This window comes from Limanda limanda, chromosome 19 (assembly GCF_963576545.1).
Source record: "Limanda limanda chromosome 19, fLimLim1.1, whole genome shotgun sequence".
NCBI classification, from domain to species: domain Eukaryota; kingdom Metazoa; phylum Chordata; class Actinopteri; order Pleuronectiformes; family Pleuronectidae; genus Limanda; species Limanda limanda.
Window position 1 is genome coordinate 17,790,896 of NC_083654.1, and position 17,497 is coordinate 17,808,392.

General features: G+C 41.8%; 2 protein-coding genes across 5 annotated transcripts; both read left to right on the forward strand.

Annotated features, from left to right (window-relative positions):
- Positions 1-4,730: 4,730 nt before the first annotated feature.
- Positions 4,731-7,770, forward strand: LOC133025956 (ATPase inhibitor A, mitochondrial-like). The gene is made up of 3 exons (XM_061092756.1): positions 4,731-4,913; positions 6,462-6,574; positions 7,431-7,770. Exons 1-3 carry the CDS (start codon positions 4,842-4,844, stop codon positions 7,570-7,572), a joined length of 327 nt encoding a protein of 108 aa, XP_060948739.1. The 5' UTR covers positions 4,731-4,841; the 3' UTR covers positions 7,573-7,770.
- Positions 7,771-8,262: 492 nt separating this feature from the next.
- LOC133025734 (heterogeneous nuclear ribonucleoprotein R-like) lies at positions 8,263-16,920 on the forward strand. Of its 4 annotated transcripts, XR_009683163.1 has the most exons (15): positions 8,263-8,418; positions 9,669-9,829; positions 10,598-10,716; positions 10,813-10,920; positions 11,032-11,145; positions 11,333-11,509; positions 11,610-11,745; positions 11,845-12,050; positions 12,136-12,285; positions 12,368-12,489; positions 12,582-13,120; positions 14,972-15,032; positions 15,949-16,009; positions 16,237-16,355; positions 16,787-16,920. XR_009683163.1 is itself a non-coding variant. In XM_061092477.1 (12 exons), the coding sequence occupies exons 2-12, from the start codon at positions 9,673-9,675 to the stop codon at positions 15,004-15,006; spliced, it is 1,863 nt and encodes a 620-aa protein (XP_060948460.1). In that variant the 5' UTR covers positions 8,263-8,418; positions 9,669-9,672; the 3' UTR covers positions 15,007-15,819. The 4 variants fall into 4 exon arrangements, 2 of the variants coding, with proteins under 2 accessions (XP_060948460.1, XP_060948459.1); XR_009683162.1 differs by having other exon boundaries at positions 15,949-16,355; XM_061092477.1 differs by lacking the exons at positions 15,949-16,009; positions 16,237-16,355; positions 16,787-16,920 and having other exon boundaries at positions 14,972-15,819.
- Positions 16,921-17,497: the final 577 nt, after the last annotated feature.

A 17,497-nucleotide genomic window follows, 5' to 3' on the forward strand; every position in this document is an offset into this window, starting at 1 on the left:
ACTTGAGAGTGGTTTCATAAGGGGGTGTTTGCACTTGTACTACTTTTCAGACGGTCAGCCTACCCCAGGGGGGGAATGAACCGGGGGGGAGGCTAATGATCAGCTTCGGTACTGATGGAACGCGGAGGGCTGAAGTTAATGGTCCAATAAAATCATAAAGTTTTAAACCTGGACAGAGGTGACATGTGGTCACAAGCTAGTGACTCAATAGAAAGGGTCCATGAGCAGCTCAATGGAACTGTGGGTGACACATGAATAAATTGATATTCCTTTATGAAGAGAGGATGTATTTCTCATGGTGGGGGTGGTAACGTTGGTGCGTCAGGTCACTTAGTCCGTCTTGATAGATCTTTTTACCGGATGGATTACCTTTATGCTTTGTACGCTCCTGAGAGGATGAATCCAACTGATTTGTTGTGCTCCCTCAGACGTATTGTCTGATGATCTGTGAGGACTTTGTCGATCACTTAACCTTTTAACTTGCGTCATCTTTAAGTCAAGACTTTCATTTGTTCAGTAGTTGAACCAAAAACCAGCGAAAGCAATGTTTACAGTGTCTGTTGACCAATGTTAACACAAGATAACAAAGACGCTGAACAACGGAAACATTACTACCGCTAGCATGTTAGCACGCTGACATTTGCTAAAGGGCACTAAACACTGAGTACAATTTCCAGTCGTTGGTAGACAATTTATATTTTTTTAAATATCTTTATCGATCGAATCGAATCAACACTGACCCTCAGAACAGTGACCATGCACATTCTGCTCCACCACCCATACAAATACACTTACTACACATATATTCATATTCATATTATTTAATTTAATATTCCCCACTCCTTCACCCGGTGAACACTTATTGCTAATTCATTTTGCTATTTTGCTATCTGCTGCTCCATTTTGCTATGTGCTGCTTCATTTTGCTATGTTATAGGTTATATGTTATATGTTATATGGTATGTCATTTTTTAAATTTTGTATAAAGCCTGTCTACTGCGTTGATGTTGCCTGCCATGTCATAAGAATTTCACTGCTCCGATGACGCTGTCATTGGTGCATGTGACAATAAACTTTGATTTGATTTGATTTGATTTGATTTGATCCCCTTAAATTTTCATTCAGAGCCATCCTCAGGTCAAGACTTACATTTTTCCAGTGTTTGTTTTTTGTGCATTTGGCTAATCACAATACCGATTACATAGATTTGTGTCTTGCCTTTTCGCCTTTAGTTGACATTATAATGCAGCTTTTATTGAAATCTGCAACCATCCTGCGAGAGAGTGAAATAAGTCCAGCAAATGTACGATTTGCAACGGCTGTTTGGAGAGAATTTAAAGATTGGCTGCTTCTCGTTTTGTAATCAGTCTGCAAAATGAGTCAATTCCCCCTTTTAATTATTGCCCTGCTGGTTGTCAATCGTTCCTGCGAGTGTTCCTTGTCCAAAAGACCATGTACAGAACATTGCGGATCTGATCCACTTTATCAACCCTGATGGTCGCTATGGCAACAGTGGCAACATCCAGGCAGCTCATGAGGGGCCATTAGCAACACAAGGACTTTCAGCAGCAGCAAACACTGAGAAATATACGAGATGAACGGACGTAGATAAAACACCTGGAAGTGTAAATACTTCCTGAGAACTAGTCAGGGTGCGTTCTGCCAAAGAACATTGCATATAAATCCTGCATTATAATTCTGATATGATTTACTGCCTGTTTCATGGATGTACATGTTTTCAGTATCTTATGTTTAAGGGACTCCATGCACACATAATGCAACGTGCTTTTCTCCAACAGGTGCACATCAATTTCACATTTGAGTTCAATTTCATGCAGTTATTGATAATGCACATGAGAAAGGGGGAAGATTATTATGCAGGGAAATCTGAATGTAGATTTTAAAAGGACGGCAACAAAATAAATCTGAAAGGATATTATCACGTATATTCTCAATGAGCGTCCTTCCGAGCAGAGGTTATGAAAATGGGTTATTGGTACAGGAACGCTGTGCCACATCTCGTTGTCTGCATGACCTTACTTTGTCTTTGCTCAGGTTAGTGCTGTTGCCAGGATACTATTTCCTATGGCAACACTTGAGACGGCGAGGTGAGCAGCTCTGAAAGGATTTAGGGTAACTGGCTGCTCTGTATCCAGCACACCGGAAGTCCGTACATGACCGTACAAAAACCTTACATGCACAGACACGCAAACAGCCCTCGGATTTGTGTTTGGCTCAGTGCTGTAGTTGATATAACACAACAAAACGACTTCCTGTTCGACTCAGCCGTGATTGATTTTAACCTGGTAGGTTATTTCACATTAGGTTTTCACATGGAATTGACACACTGTGAAAATCAATTTTCTTTCTTGCATTTATCACAACTGAGTTATGCGGTGAATGATATAGATTCGGTTCCTCTGTAGAATACTGCACTGCAATATTCATTCTTCTGCAGGAAACTCAAGTTCCATCTCTATTAAAAGTAAAGTGAGAGCAGAACTTCCTGACGTCCATTACATTCTATAGAAAAAAAGAAAGACTTGTTTTGAACATGTGTTATGTGAATGGCAGCAATTTCTGATTCCATATTCATTGCCGGCAGCACACAGCGGACGCCATCTGCATGAGAGCACACTGCCACCATTTGTTGCAAGAGTGTAACTACCTCAGTTTCACCATTTCCTCTCCCTGTTGAGAAGTACACTCAAAAGCCACTTTGTAAGAAACACCTCAGGTTTGACTCATGTCGGCTCAGAGCAGAAATCGGAGGCTGCAGTGGACACAGGCTCATCAAAGCCAGACAGTTGACAACTGCTGAGGCTGCAGATGGTCGGGTCACAATTTGGCGTTAACGACATGAATTCAAACATCCAAAGTGCCTTAAACCATGCAGGCTGCTAGTGGTGGTCAGGGATATCTTTAATGCCACAGCCCATTTGAGTATTGTTTCTATCCACTGTTTTCAACTACTTTCTTCACCAGGTCACAAAGATGCAGTCGCCAGATCTGGATCCAGTAGAAAAGAAGATTGGCAGCATAAATTATGCAGCGGATAAATCTGCAGAAATCGTGCAGAGTGCATGCCACAAAGAATTAGGTTTGACATGTTTTGAGCGCTGTTAGAACGGTGTTCCCAATAAAGTGCTTGCTGAGTCTACAAAGAAAAGCCTGCATGTGTCTCCTGTGCTCTAATCAAGACCTGAAAGCATATTTATTTATCCCTGACCCTGCTCCCATTCAGATCCTAAAATCTATTCGTTTTCCACTTCCTGTTGCACACAGACCAAGGATGTTGGAGTGACAGAACAAAGTGAGCGGACATGGACGCCTTTCTTCTTGCAGGAGCTTGCATATCCCCATGGTCGTTGCTGGACTTAAACAGCTTGACAGGCTGCAGGGACGTCATCGGAGCAGCGCCGCGCCCACACTCGCTCATTGACCATCAACTCTACCGGATTCAGACAATGAAAGGAGAATGTCAGGGATGAATAGCTCATACCACACTGTGGATGAGTATTGTCTGGCAGGAAGGGCTCTTCATCAGTGGGACTCCATTATGACTCATCTGTACGGAACACCCACCATCTCTCTTTACTGTGCAAAGCTTCCCATTGTGCGTCTGAATGTGTCTCATCCAGCACTCGAGAGGTGAGCACCGGGTCTCATCCCTTTGAGTAATGGGTCCACAACTCAAGGATGTCAGCAGTCTGTAAACAGCGGTTAGAAAATATGAGCGTGAAATTAATTAGACTGCCCGTGCAGCTCGGTGGGGATGATCGATTTATGAAGATAGCTGAGCACAAAAGAGGAGGAAGCAGGGGAAATCTGTCTTTTTATTATTGTTGCTGACAAACCTGAGTGAGCTTAAGTATCACTGAATCAGAAGTGAGAGGCGTTTGTGTGTTTTCTCCAAGTTTCGCATTGTGCTGCACTCGGACTTGAGACCTGCAGCGTGAATTTGTTGTGTAGCCTGCTGCAGGGGTCAAGGCCCCACTGACCTAAGATAGGAATCATTAGCTGAAAAAGAGGACGAATCAATGAATTTAGTTCAAAAAGAGTAGTTTAATGCAACTTGGCAGATAATTGGAGAAAGTGCTCAAACATAATAACACAACAAAATAAATCTATTGAAGAAAAGATAAATGAAAAATACTGTAAAGTACAGTAAAAAGTAATTATATTTTGTTTAATCACACCACTGTTACTTAGTTCTGCAGGAGACACATAATGAAAATCATTTATTGCCTTTATTTCATTTTATGGACCATTCATACTGTGTTTGGTAACTTTTGTCACATACAGCAGACACAGGAAACACGTTTATGAAATATTGCATTAAAAAAAAAGAGAGTAATGCTTTATTTTCTGGGTTAATGGTCAAAAACCTGGCATAGTGCTGAGTGAAACAAATGTGATTGATTGATTGATTGATTGATTGATTGATTGATTGATTGATTAATTGATTGATTGATTGCTTGATTGATTGATTGATTGATTGAATGATTGATTGGTTGATTGATTGATTGATTGATTGATTGATTGATTACCCCCCTCTACACACACACACGCACACACACACACACACACACATTAGACTTCACTGTGTTTTTTGTTCATGTGTCTGCAGCTCCAGCACTGACGGCCCCTCACCACCAGGTGGCAGCAGCCGGCCTCTCACAAACCAGAGGTGGGCGATTCTCAGTCCACGCCCCAGTCTCCGACTTCCTCCTCAAATTTCCGCATAGTGGGTCTCGGACCTGTGGAGCCGAACTTCCCCAGTCTACACCTCCCAGTCTTCCCAGTCGTCCCCTGCCTCCAGCCACACAGCCTCGGGGACCATGGCCCGGTATCTGCTGAGGTTGAGCCAGAGGAGATGCATCGCCTCTCAGATCAGGATGGCATCTGATCAGGTAGAAGAAGCAGGAGACGCTTTCACTCCTGTTAGCATGTAGCTCAAATCTGCAACTTGGCATCGGTGGCAGCCTTGATGCTAAGTTAGCTGCTATCCTGTGAGTGTTTTCAAGTAGATGACGACGTGTGTGTGTAAAGTTTGCATCAGTTTCCCTCAGGGCTGCAGGCTCAGGTGAATGGTTTCTGCAGCCATCCACTGGGAATTTGAATAAAGCAGCTGTGTCACTGCAGAGGTGCAGCCCTGGTGTTATGTCATGTCCCAGACAATAACACTATGTGCATGTTTACGTCGAACATATGGAAGAAGAAGTTATCATTGCACAGTCAGCGTGAAAAAGCAATATATTAAAATACACTTCTTCACAATGTCTTAAAATGAGAATTGAGTTTTGATCTATTTCTAATAATAATCATATTTATAGAGCACTTTTCAAAAAAGTACTTTACTGCAAAAGTTAAGGAATCACTAATATCAAAAGAGTACAAAACACAATAAGTTATTTTAAATGAATCCTTTTTCAATAGAATTCTACAAAATATAAATAAAATCAGGAAAGGCTCAGTGATGAGTGTTTTAACTAGGGATTTAGAAGATTTTTGTTTTTTTGTTATTTGTCTAATAATAATCATATTTATAGAGCACTTTTCAAAAAAGTTAAGGAACCACTAATATCAAAAGAGTAAAATACACAATAAGTTATTTTAAATGAATCCTTTTTCAATAGAATTCTACAAAATATAAGTAAAATCAGGAAAGGCTCAGTGACAAGTGTTTTAACTAGGGATTTAGAAGATTTTTGTTTTTATTTGCTGTGACAGAGACTGTTTTGTAGCTTGTTTTTTTCATACCGATTGAGATAGCGTGTACTCAGATAAATGAGGGTTCATGTTAAGTCCAATGTACAAACTGCTCTGGAGTCCTAGCAATTCAAATGCATGTGAAACTGTGATTCTTTTTCAGCTTTACAACTTGAGGCTACTTAAACTTTATTGTCCCAGAGGGGATAGTTGTTTTGCAGCCAGGCAAAAGTTCAAAAACTCAAGTAAGATTAACATTAAAATACCTCAATAGATCAATAAATCTATCGTTAAAGCAAAAAATAAGACCCTCATCAGGAAACAGGAAATGTCTAATAAACTAGGTCATCGTTAGAATTTAATAGCTTGATGGCTTGAGTTATGAAATACTGTTTCCACCTGTTGGAAACAGCTCAAATTCAAGAATGAGAAGATGTCGAGGCTGTAAGAACATCTCTCTCGTCTTAGCTGTAGCTCTCTTACCAAAGGTGAGATTCAGAAAGGTCAGGTAACGTAAAACCGATGATCTCAACCTGAAGGATGTGTGGCAACTTATTCTTGTCCCCGATACAGAGATTACCTGGAAAAGGATAAACACATTCACTAGCTTGTAATATGATTCCAATTTGCACAATGGTAAATTAACCTCTTGTTCTTTATGGGGTTAGAAGAATTGGTTCAGGTTCTTTTCACATGTAGAGTCTTTGTGTAACGAATGAAATCTAATCTATTTCCTCTGCTTATTCCAGCTCGGTGAGTTAGGCAAGGGAGCGGGCAAAGGTGGGGGTGGAGGAGGCTCCGTGAGGGAGGCGGGCGGTGCCTTCGGGAAGAGAGGAGCAGCGGAGGAGGAGCGGTACTTCAGGTGAGTTGTCGCTGCTTTCTACGGAAGCGTATTGCATTCACAACTTTTTTTTTTTTCTGTTTTTACGAGATAAAAATCCTGTTTTTCTGAGTTAAGTTTTCTCCGGAAAAGGCGTTCCCTTAATCCTGCCTGAAGCTCTCACACGCATGGAGTATGGTTGCTGCTGCATCAGCCTGAACCTGCAACAGACTAATGTAGCCGAGCGGTTTGTTCTATTATACTGTCAGGAGGCCTCAGCCAAAAGAGGACACGAGAGATGGTTATTGAATCGGGACATCACACTCGTTTATTTTCCTTCACACTTTTCTCTAGTGATAGAACCCCTTTCCGTTAGAACCCCTTTCAAAACAAGAGTCCCAACCACAAACCTGCTTATAACAGGAACTACACATCAATCTTCTAGAATAAAGCCACTAACGGGACAAAAATAAAAACTATCCAATACCTATCTGTAGCATATCCCCCGAAAGATGGTCGAGACTTTCAACAGATGTTTTCAGGTTTATTTGACGCTACGTCTATGGACGCTGTACGTCACTTTGAAAATAAAAGCATGGAAAAAAATTTGAGCGAAAAAGAGGATTTTTATCTCCGAAAAACAGGGGGGAAAAAAGTTCGAAAAACAGGATTTTTATCTCGGAAAAACAGGGGAGAAAAAAAAAGTTCGAAAAACAGGAAAAATCCTGTTTTTACCCTTTTTTTATTATTTCAAGTGAATGCAATACGCTTCCGTAGCTTTCAGACGTGCACTGACGTCCAGAAATGTTCCTGTAATCTTTCGGAGGAGCTGTGTGTCAGAACGCAAAAGTCAGATATATAAAATAAAACAAACATGCATTTTCATTTCCACCTGCAGGCAGAAGGAGAAGGAGCAGATGGAGGCGCTGAGGAAACATCACGTGGAGGAGATCGACCACCACAAGAAGGAGATCGAGCGCCTGCAGAAGGAGATCAACCGCCACAAGGGCAAAATCCGAAAGCTGAATCACGACGACTGAGGCGAAGCGGGCGGCCCATCGTCTGTGCTTCCACAAGCTGTCCCACCCCCCATAACCATTGATTCCCAGATATCGATTGATTTCTTTTTTTTAGATTTTACTGCTGGTCAAGGCAGGTCCAGTATCAGACATGATACAGACGGCATGGACATTTTAAAGAAAAACAATAAAGCACTTCCATATACACATTCAATGAAAGCTGTGAAACATGTGTGAGTCCTTATATTTAATCCTCAGGTGCTCGGACAAAATGTCGGTTGTTTATTAAGTATTGAAGAAAACTCCTGAAGTGCAGATTGTGCAGAAAGGTGCATTTTTATTGGCGGGAAGTCGCGTCAATCAAAGTTCAAGCTCCGCGGTTGGGTGGTTGCAGACGAAGCGCTCGTTTTGATTCCCAGCGCCGCCCGCGGACATGTCTCTCCGGTGCCACTCGGCTCGAGGAGCGAATCCGCACACGGTAGGGATTAAACCGCGGATGTATTCCACCCACGGATTTTTAAAATGTCTTCCTCTATTGAATCGAACCAACCCTCGAGCCTTGTGTAGAATATATGACTCATAAAACACTCGTAAGCGTTTAACGGGACAAACCGGGACGCGTGTCTGGGTAGTGAAAACAAGCGCACCCGCTTCGCTGTGTGTTTTCTCCACTTCTCGTCCAAACTATCGCGATGTTTGCGGTGGAGCGTTGTCCGGGCGAGCCGACGACGAGACCGTAGCTGTCTGGAAATCAGTCCTGTGGCTCCGACTCGAACATCCGCGCCACACTCCGCTTTCCCCCGCGTCCACACGGTGCCATCTACCGCGCTCGAACCCGCGCCCCGCTCACCTGTCGGAATCAACCCGGTGAGTGGAGCTAACTGTCGGATCGCGGGCGGTGTGCGTTTGATTTGCGAGACGTGTCCGCACGGCGAGGCCCTGCACGTCAGCCCCGTTAGCCTAGCATGCAAGCTAACCCCCAAACCAGTGGGTTTTACTGGACACACTAGATAGATTTTGTTTTGGTAAACTGGGAAACGCGTTTTGCATGATTGCGGAAGTCAACAGGAAACGTGTTGCACGTCACGATGTGTAAATCTAACGCGTCCTCGTTCGCTAGCTAGCTAGCCGCATGTGAAGGGGGCGGGACGGCGGAGGCTTCTTTAAGGGACCGAGTTGTTTGCTTCATGTCTTTTTCACTTCTATTGTTATGATCCTCATAGTTCTAGTGTTATTATTTATAGCGTTTTGCTTTTTTAAACTCCTTATTTATGAAGCACGTTTCTCACAGAGGTGAGTTCCCGGTGATCCACTGGGAGATGAAAAAAAAACACAAAATAAATAAATAAGAGGTAACAAGGATCAATGTGTCAAAATTGTAAAATAAATAATAAAATAGAGACTGGAGAATAATAATTAAATTAGATAATAGATGCAATGATGGTGTGACCTTAATGTATTTCACCTGGTTTTAAACAGTGATATTTTTCCCATATAAGCCCATGCACGGACTTTACCACTACATATTCTTATATATTTATATATGTATATATTTTTGTTGTTTTATATATATATATATATATTTTTTTATTGTACTTTCCACTCCAGCAGCACAAGAACACTTCCCTACTGGACACAGACACTATCACATCATTGCATTCCATTCCTGTATCTGTGTATATATTCTCCGTATGTGATTTATGTGTGTATGTCAGTGTGGTGTTTAAGTGTTAACTGTGTAAGCTACTGGATGATCAGAATTTCCCTCGGGATTAATAAAGTATCCATCTATCTATCTATCTATATAAGATAATTGGAGAAATATACATTCGGGTGTTATATATGTTAAAGTGTAAACACAAAGAACTTTAGAAATTGAAGGCAATAAGTGCAATGAAATGAGAATATTGTGCAGTTGAAATTGCACTGATAGAAATGTGTTATTGTAGAGCGATGGTAGTTTAGAAGCTACACAAATTGCATGTAGTCGACTGGGAGCTATGCTGGTTCCACATTCTGCAGGACGTCAATAACAGCTTAATGAAAACAGTTTGACTTCATGTCTGCAGGATTAACTTGTTCCTAATGCGTTGTTTTTCTTGCGTTCTGTGTGACAGGAGAATGGCTGCCGCTGAGGTGAACGGTGGTTCCGCCCCGGCAAAGGAGGAGGAGGAGCCGATGGATGTGACGACCACGCACACAGAGAACTACCAGACGCTCATCGACGCTGGGCTGCCCCAGAAAGTGGCTGAAAGTCTGGACAACATCTTTCAGACAGGTGGGTGGTGGCTGCTCTGGCTCCTACAGGTAAAGATGACTGACTGTGACTTAGATAGATAGATAGATAGATAGATAGATAGATAGATAGATAGATAGATAGATAGATAGATAGATAGATAGATAGATAGATTACTTTATTCATCCCCGAAGGGAAATTAAGTCGTCATAGCAGCCGGTATATTTGAATACAATAAAATACAATACAATAGAATAAAATAAAAAATATTGAGGTAGAAGGATTCAAAACAGAAACACAAGATAAATAGGTAGATAAGGTGCAGTGGCAAGATGATGGTAATAGTACTGATGATATGATGGTCATGTTATTGTTAGACAGTATATAAAAATAGTATAGTATATAATATAACATAATATATATTTATATATGATAGTAATTATACCAATATAATATTAGTATATAGTAATAATGGCAGCAACAGTATATATAATAATAATAGTAAATACAATAATAATAATAACATATACACATGTCTAAATATGTGTATATATACAAAGAATATACAGAGAGTATGATATAATATGATATATAGTAGAGGTATAAATATAAGTATTTGACTATACAATAGATAATATATATACTATGAGTGTAAGAATTGGTAGACAGAGTGTGCAAAAGACAATATTTTTGTATAAAATTATATATAATATCAATATGGTTTATATTAACACCTATCACATATGATGTGAAGTAAGTGTTCCAGTATCCAGACTTGGCAGCAGAATTTACCGGGTCTTGCTCCTCTAGGCTTGGTGGCGTATCTGGACTTGGACGAGAGGGCCATCGATGCTCTGAGGGAGTTCAACGAGGAGGGAGCGCTCACTGTGCTGCAGCAGTTCAGAGAGAGCGACCTGTCCCATGTACAGGTAACCACATGGATGGATTACACTGTTGTTGTTTTTTTTGTATTTCTGTGCTGTTTAGTTTCATGAAAAGTGTTGTCTCATTTCTTCTTAATGTAGAATAAGAGTGCTTTCCTGTGTGGAGTCATGAAGACATACAGACAGAGAGAAAAACAAGGAAGCAAAGTACAGGAGTCCACAAAGGGCCCGGATGAGACGAAAATTAAGGTAAACAAACTCATGTAGTTGAACTTTGTTGTTTAAAATGTCAGAGTCAATGTCACATCTAGAAACCTTTAGAACCATGGAGCTCAGTTCATGTTGTGTGTGTGTTTTCAGGCTCTGCTGGAGCGGACAGGATACACCCTGGATGTCACAACAGGACAGAGAAAGTATGGCGGTCCCCCACCGGAGGATGTATTCAAAGGAGTGCAACCAGGGATTGGAACTGAGGTAGATGACTAGATAAATTCTGAAATCTGTTAAGCCTAATTTCAAGGCTTTACTGCCTTTTTAAATTGGCCGATGTTCATTCTCTGCTGTCTTACATCATCCGCTGACAATCCTTAATATCACAGTGTACAATTTTCATTGCAAACCCTTGAACTTCTCCACCGGATTATCTCTTCTTCTTCTTCAGGTGTTTGTTGGAAAAATCCCACGAGACCTGTACGAGGATGAGCTGGTGCCGCTCTTTGAGTCTGCTGGTGCAATCTGGGACCTCAGGTTAATGATGGACCCTCTCTCTGGGCAGAACAGGGGTTATGCCTTCATCACATACTGCAACAAGGACGACGCCCAAAAGGCTGTGAAGCTTGTAAGTGACCTGGGAGAGAAGTTGAAACACTACATCAGTGTACAATACAAACAGGAAGAACAAAAAAAAGAGTTTGTTTGTCTTTCCATTTTGTTTTCAGTGTGATAATCATGAAATCCGCCCTGGCAAGTACTTGGGAGTATGTATATCTGTTGCAAACAATCGCCTGTTTGTCGGATCAATTCCAAAGAACAAGACAAGGGAAAGTATATTGGAAGACTTCGGCAAAGTGACAGGTCAGGTCCAAATACACAGAGATCCTATGCCATGAAGGATATGTGGGGCTTGAATCTTTGCCCTGATGTGAAATCAAAGACGCTGTCTTCATCTTACAGAGGGTCTCCAGGAGGTCATCTTGTACCACCAGCCGGACGACAAGAAGAAGAACCGCGGCTTCTGTTTCCTGGAGTACGAGGATCACAAGTCCGCAGCACAGGCTCGCCGCCGCCTGATGAGTGGCAAGGTCAAGGTGTGGGGGAACGCCGTCACTGTGGAGTGGGCGGACCCTGTCGCTGAGCCAGACCCAGACGTCATGGCCAAGGTTAGCAGTGTTCATGTCTTACTGCCATGCACCTGAGAAGACTGCAACCACACTCTGTATGACAATCTTGTTTTAATCTACACAGGTGAAGGTGCTCTTTGTGAGGAAGCTCGCCACAGCGGTGACTGAAGAACTTCTTGAAATGGCGTTCTCTCAGTTTGGAAAGCTGGAGCGAGTGAAGAAACTCAAAGACTATGCTTTTGTTCATTTTGAAGAAAGGGATGCTGCTGTTAAGGTATTTTTTTAATCCTTTGACAGGATATAATCTCACGATGTGTGTGTCTGTAACTAACCCCCAACTGTTCTCTTATGTTTAGGCAATGGATGATATGAACGGTAGGGAGCTTGGCGGAGAGCCAATTGAGATTGTTTTGGCAAAGCCTCCAGACAAGAAGAGGAAAGAGCGCCAAGCAGCTCGGCAGACCACCAGGAATTCAGGGTGAGTGAGACGGTGACACACGGCCGGGTAACGGTTTGACCTGTTTACAAAATAAGGAATCGATAAATGTTACGCTGTCCTTACCGCTGCAGGTATGACGACTACTACTACTACCCACCTCCACGCATGCCACCACCAGGCCGAGGTAGAGGTCGTGGGGGCCGAGGGGGCTATGCTTACCCACCAGATTATTATGGATATGATGACTACTATGATGACTACTATGGCTACGACTATCATGACTACCGTGGTGGCTATGAAGATCCTTATTATGGCTACGACGATGGGTACAGCATGAGGGGCCGTGGTGCCCGTCCCAACAGGGGAGGTCCTCCTCCACCCAGGGCTCGCGGAGCACCACCAGCTCGTGGCCGCGGTGGCTACGCCCAAAGAGGCCCACCCCTCGGTGGTCCCAGGGGTGGCCGCGGGGGGCGCGGAGCCCCTTTCCAGCCACAGAGGGGCCGCGGTCCTCGTGGGGCCAGAGGCAACCGTGGGGGAAATGTCGGTGGAAAAAGGAAGGCAGACGTGTTTAACCAGCCTGACTCCAAGCGCCGCCAGACCAACACCCAGCAGAACTGGGGGTCCCAGCCCATCGCCCAGCAGCCCCTGCAGCAGGGGGCCGACTATTCTGGTAACTATGGTTACAGTAATGACACCCTGGAGTTTTCACAGGATTCTTATGGGCAGCAGTGGAAGTAGATGCACCCAAAGGTATTTGGCAAAGTGGCAACAAAAAAAGAGAAAAACAACAAAAAGGAAAAAAAAATCAGGAGATTGGCGACAATTTTTTGAATCACTTTTTATTCATCGTCACTCATGAAAAAATGTCTGTATATATCTCAGAAAAAACGGACAGACCCCAGAATTGGCTCAAGATGATTGGCTGGAAAGCCTTTTGGCTGAAGAAATGAGCTTAACCGTTGTGGTGAATCATTTGTTACTTCTACGGTTACATTGGGACATGTGTCTTTAGAAAACACACAAAATACTTTTATTGTTACTTTTTGTTCCTGATTCTTTTAAAGCCAACAATGAACATTTTCAAAAAAGTGGACATTCATTTCGAAAAAAGTCTGAAAGGACATTAAATAATGATATTGCCTTGCAGGAGTTTTTGTCCATGCCCCCTTCCCCCCCCCTCTCCTTCTTGTACTCCCTTTATTTGTGGTTTCTCATAGTTGCTTAGGGACTTGCTTGTAAATAAATGCTTATGGTTAGAGCTTCATATTTCATTTTTTGCAATGGTGGAGAAAAGAATCCACAGGAAGGAAGAAAACAAAGGTTTTGTAATGTTCAAAGTGTATGCCTAGCATTTCTAGAGATAGGAAAAAAAATTATGTGTTTTTTTTAAACTGATACCATAACTTCCTATGTTTTCTTTGAACTTTCCCAATAGAATTTGGTTTGGCTTACCTTAAGAGCCCTAGCAGTTTGTTCTCTGATGGTCTTTGTATTTATAACTTTTACGTTTGTTCCGTTTCAATAAAACTCAGCTGAGCATCAGTCAATTGTCAGATACTCAAATTCAGTGTTGTCATTCAGTAATTGATTTGATCATTTTTATTTTTTTTTACCTCAATTCTCACATTTGGATGAAGATCTTCTTTTCCCGCTCAAATTTTCTTTTCCTCAAAGGATAAACACAAAAGGCTGAAATTGTGCAATCAGACAACGGGACAAGAGAACTTGGAAGGTGTTTGGATGACACCATGATTAACAGGATTTTAACCTTTTTATTTTTCAGTGCATGTTGCATCTCAGAATCTGCACTCAGAATTTATACAGTGATACCAACCGCCATTAAAGGACTAAACAGTGACCAGTGTGACTCCTTGCCATTGTCCAAGATTGTGCCCATCTTTGTCCTTTAGCCTACCTTCACTAAATGCTCCTCTAACCCATGATTATTTAAATATAAATAACATTTTTGCCAAAAATTCTACTATTGGAAATTTTACACTTTGCCTCAAATGGTTCTTCCCTGTTTTTCACCTCATCCTTGATTGTATCTCCACTCAGATTCAGCCAGAAAAACGTTTTGGCCAAGGAAGTGCATCTCAAGTTAAGAAGTATAGTCGAGGAATGTTGTGTGGTTATACAATAGAAGTATTGTCGTAAAAAAGTAAGTGTTTTAAAACAATTTCCTGTGTGAATTTGGTGTTTGTACGGAAACATCTACTGAAACATACTGTGCCCACCTGTCTGAATAAACAAATAAGATGAGGACAATCTTGGATACTGGTGAGATGGTACTCACACTGGTATGGACCTGAAACTCCTTGACAACACATTTGAATGGATTTGTTTGCCAAATTTGCGCCCCGTCTCAGCTTTTGAAGACACCAAGGATCTGACCATCCAAAGGGTTAACATTCTTGAGACATTTTCACCTGTTAAAAATGTGTTTAGCAACTGCCTTTTGGTGCCATGGTATCATTGTATTTTGTTTCATGTGTCTGTCCTCTTATTCCAACCTGCCTAGGTGGAGAAGCATTGAGGGCGGCACCACTAGCATGAGGGACTCACCTGAACGGTACTCAAGGGTGAGCTCGCCTTGCACAGAGTACTGTCTCCTCTCCTGTAGCTCATTGTTATCTCTGGAGAAACACTAGCTATAATTATACCTTGTTCTTTTTTTTTTATTGTTTCCTCACCTACTATCCTGTAATGCGAATCAAGCTTTTTTTTTTTTACATTTTGGAGGGGTGTGATTTTTCTTTCTTCCCCAGGATATGAAGATTAAAAGCCACTAAAGTTGACTGAAGAATCATAGAAAATAGTAAATTAATCGTCTTGTTGGGAGCACATTTCCCTCCCATAGTTCCTATTCTCCCAAGTTAAAGAGCCAAAAAGCATTTTTCTTTCGACTGGATTTTACAGCCAAAAGGCACAGTCAAGGATTCGGTAAGCGTTACAAACCCTGCAAGCACCTGTTTCCTGTCTTGGCTCAATGCACCAAAATGACCTCGCCGGTCTTCCCAGTGCAGACACACACACACACACTCAGTGAATAGAGGTGGGGTGGATGTTTCCCCTCCTCCACTAGAGGAAGCTGTTCGTCATCAGCACGGCCGCTGCGCCATTGTCCCAATAAACGATGCTGCAATTTTTGGCCATTTTTACAGTTGTATATGTGCTAATTAATACACAAATAATTACTATTTGAGTTGCTTGTCAAATGTATTTAGATCTCAGTGGGGACAGTGGGCTTAAAATAGATGCAATTGGCAGATTTCAGAACAATGGATTTCCCTCAAAACTGGTGTATTTACCCTTTAACACCACCAGATGGTAGTAGGAGAGCCACATTATTCATAGTACACAGGTAAGACGGGTTACAGCTTCTTGTATCATGTCACACACATTTTGGTTTGTATTCAAGTGCCATCAAATGCTGGAGTGTCTTTATAACAGCGTCTCATATCAGAACTGTCTTTATATGTTGCCTCTTGTCACCAGGCAGTAAAGGAGCTGCCCCCATCCATGTGAATGAGTTCACACTAATGGAAGGGACTGATTGGTAAGATTGTTCATTATCTGAACTCATTCTCAGAAAATGTTTGTTTTTGGTTCTTTTGTTCTATTTGAAAACAAAGTTTGGTGTCCTAGTTGTCTCTTTATGACGTGCTTACTTCCCATAGTAAGTTCTGAAAGTCACGAAACTGGCACATATTTATCTGATCTAATATTTTACAAACTTTAGAGATTTGTCAATGTTGTCGTCTGTGTGGCCTTTTTTCTTTTTAGCTCAGAGTCTGGGGAAGGTTCTCCACTACGTGTATCCTAGAGAACGATGCACTCGAGGTCCAGAGCAACCGCACGAGCACAAGCTGGCTTCGCTGTTTACAGAACAGCAGGCGACTGAGGTGAGAGGGAATTGTGGATTAGTTTCCACCTTCAGTCTCTTTTTGAATGAAAATAGGAACAAAAGTTGTAATTTCCATAATTATTCAATCAAACCCTAATTGCTAAGCCAAGAAACAACTCGGATCACAAAATCATCTTCTCTATTACAGAAGAACAATGAATCAGAGCCTGTAACCGTGTGTGACCATATTAAAATTGGCTCGAAAACATAATGGGTTTTGTCTTGGCCCATCCCCCACCCTTGCAGTTTTTGTGGAAATCTGTTCTGCAGTTTATGTGTAATCCGACTGACACATGGTTGAAAACCTCCATAACCTTGTGGAGTTAACTTATGAAGTGTTAATTATGAGTTAATTCACAACAGTAATTAAGCAGTGAATTAGTCCTGATTAATCCATTCTTATGTGTTTTGTTTGATCTTTTACTGCAGAGGCCTGTGAGGAAACAGGATCCAGAGCTCGGTCCAGCAGACTCCTGCTCCCTCGTCCAGCTGAAAGAATCTGAACTGTAAAGAGAAACCATGTGTTCACCTCGATGGTTCAATACATGTATTTCCAAAGTGAACGTGTGTGTTTGTATTTTGTGATATTAAATTGACAGCATTATAACACTTGTGTGGGTCTTATTGGAATGTTATTCAGAAGTTGTGCGCTCCCGGGGCTGGACTAGAACTCACTAACCCTGGATACACAGGGTTTAAAGGGCCAGCCCGGTTTGAAAGGGTGGGAAGTGATAAATGTCAATGCTCCTTGGGTTTGATCTTATTCCAGAAAGATCCAGGCCAATCTCCAGTTTCCTCTGGAGGTGTGTTCATGTGACTGCGGTTTAAAGCACGCTCACATGATCCAGTGTCTGACTCCTGCACATGAATCTGTATGTTCTTTAAATAGCAGGTTTATTTTAAACTCGTGGAAATGTAGCGGGAATTACAAACAGGACGTTTGCGCTAACCCGGAAGCGAATTCCCTTTCAGTTCCGGCTTTTTCAAAATAAAGCACAATGCAGTATTTTAATTAACTAGCAAACAAATAAGTTTTGTTAAAGCTACGCAGCCTTCGTCCTCATATTTACCGCAAGTTTTAAACCAATCTCCGTTTGATCCAATTAATTTCACGTCTTTAAACCTTGCTAATTTAAAAAA

What these genes read in the sequence shown, in the direction of transcription:
- LOC133025956 (XM_061092756.1), top strand. Translation starts at nt 4,842, where the DNA reads ATGGCCCGGTATCTGCTGAGGTTGAGCCAGAGGAGATGCATCGCCTCT. An exon ending in TCAGGATGGCATCTGATCAG is followed by an intron (nt 4,914 to 6,461) that starts GTAGAAGAAGCA and finishes TGCTTATTCCAG; the next exon opens with CTCGGTGAGTTAGGCAAGGG. An exon ending in GAGGAGGAGCGGTACTTCAG is followed by an intron (nt 6,575 to 7,430) that starts GTGAGTTGTCGC and finishes TTCCACCTGCAG; the next exon opens with GCAGAAGGAGAAGGAGCAGA.
- LOC133025734 (XM_061092476.1), top strand. Translation starts at nt 9,673, where the DNA reads ATGGCTGCCGCTGAGGTGAACGGTGGTTCCGCCCCGGCAAAGGAGGAG. An exon ending in GCGACCTGTCCCATGTACAG is followed by an intron (nt 10,717 to 10,812) that starts GTAACCACATGG and finishes TTCTTAATGTAG; the next exon opens with AATAAGAGTGCTTTCCTGTG. An exon ending in ACCCAGACGTCATGGCCAAG is followed by an intron (nt 12,051 to 12,135) that starts GTTAGCAGTGTT and finishes TAATCTACACAG; the next exon opens with GTGAAGGTGCTCTTTGTGAG.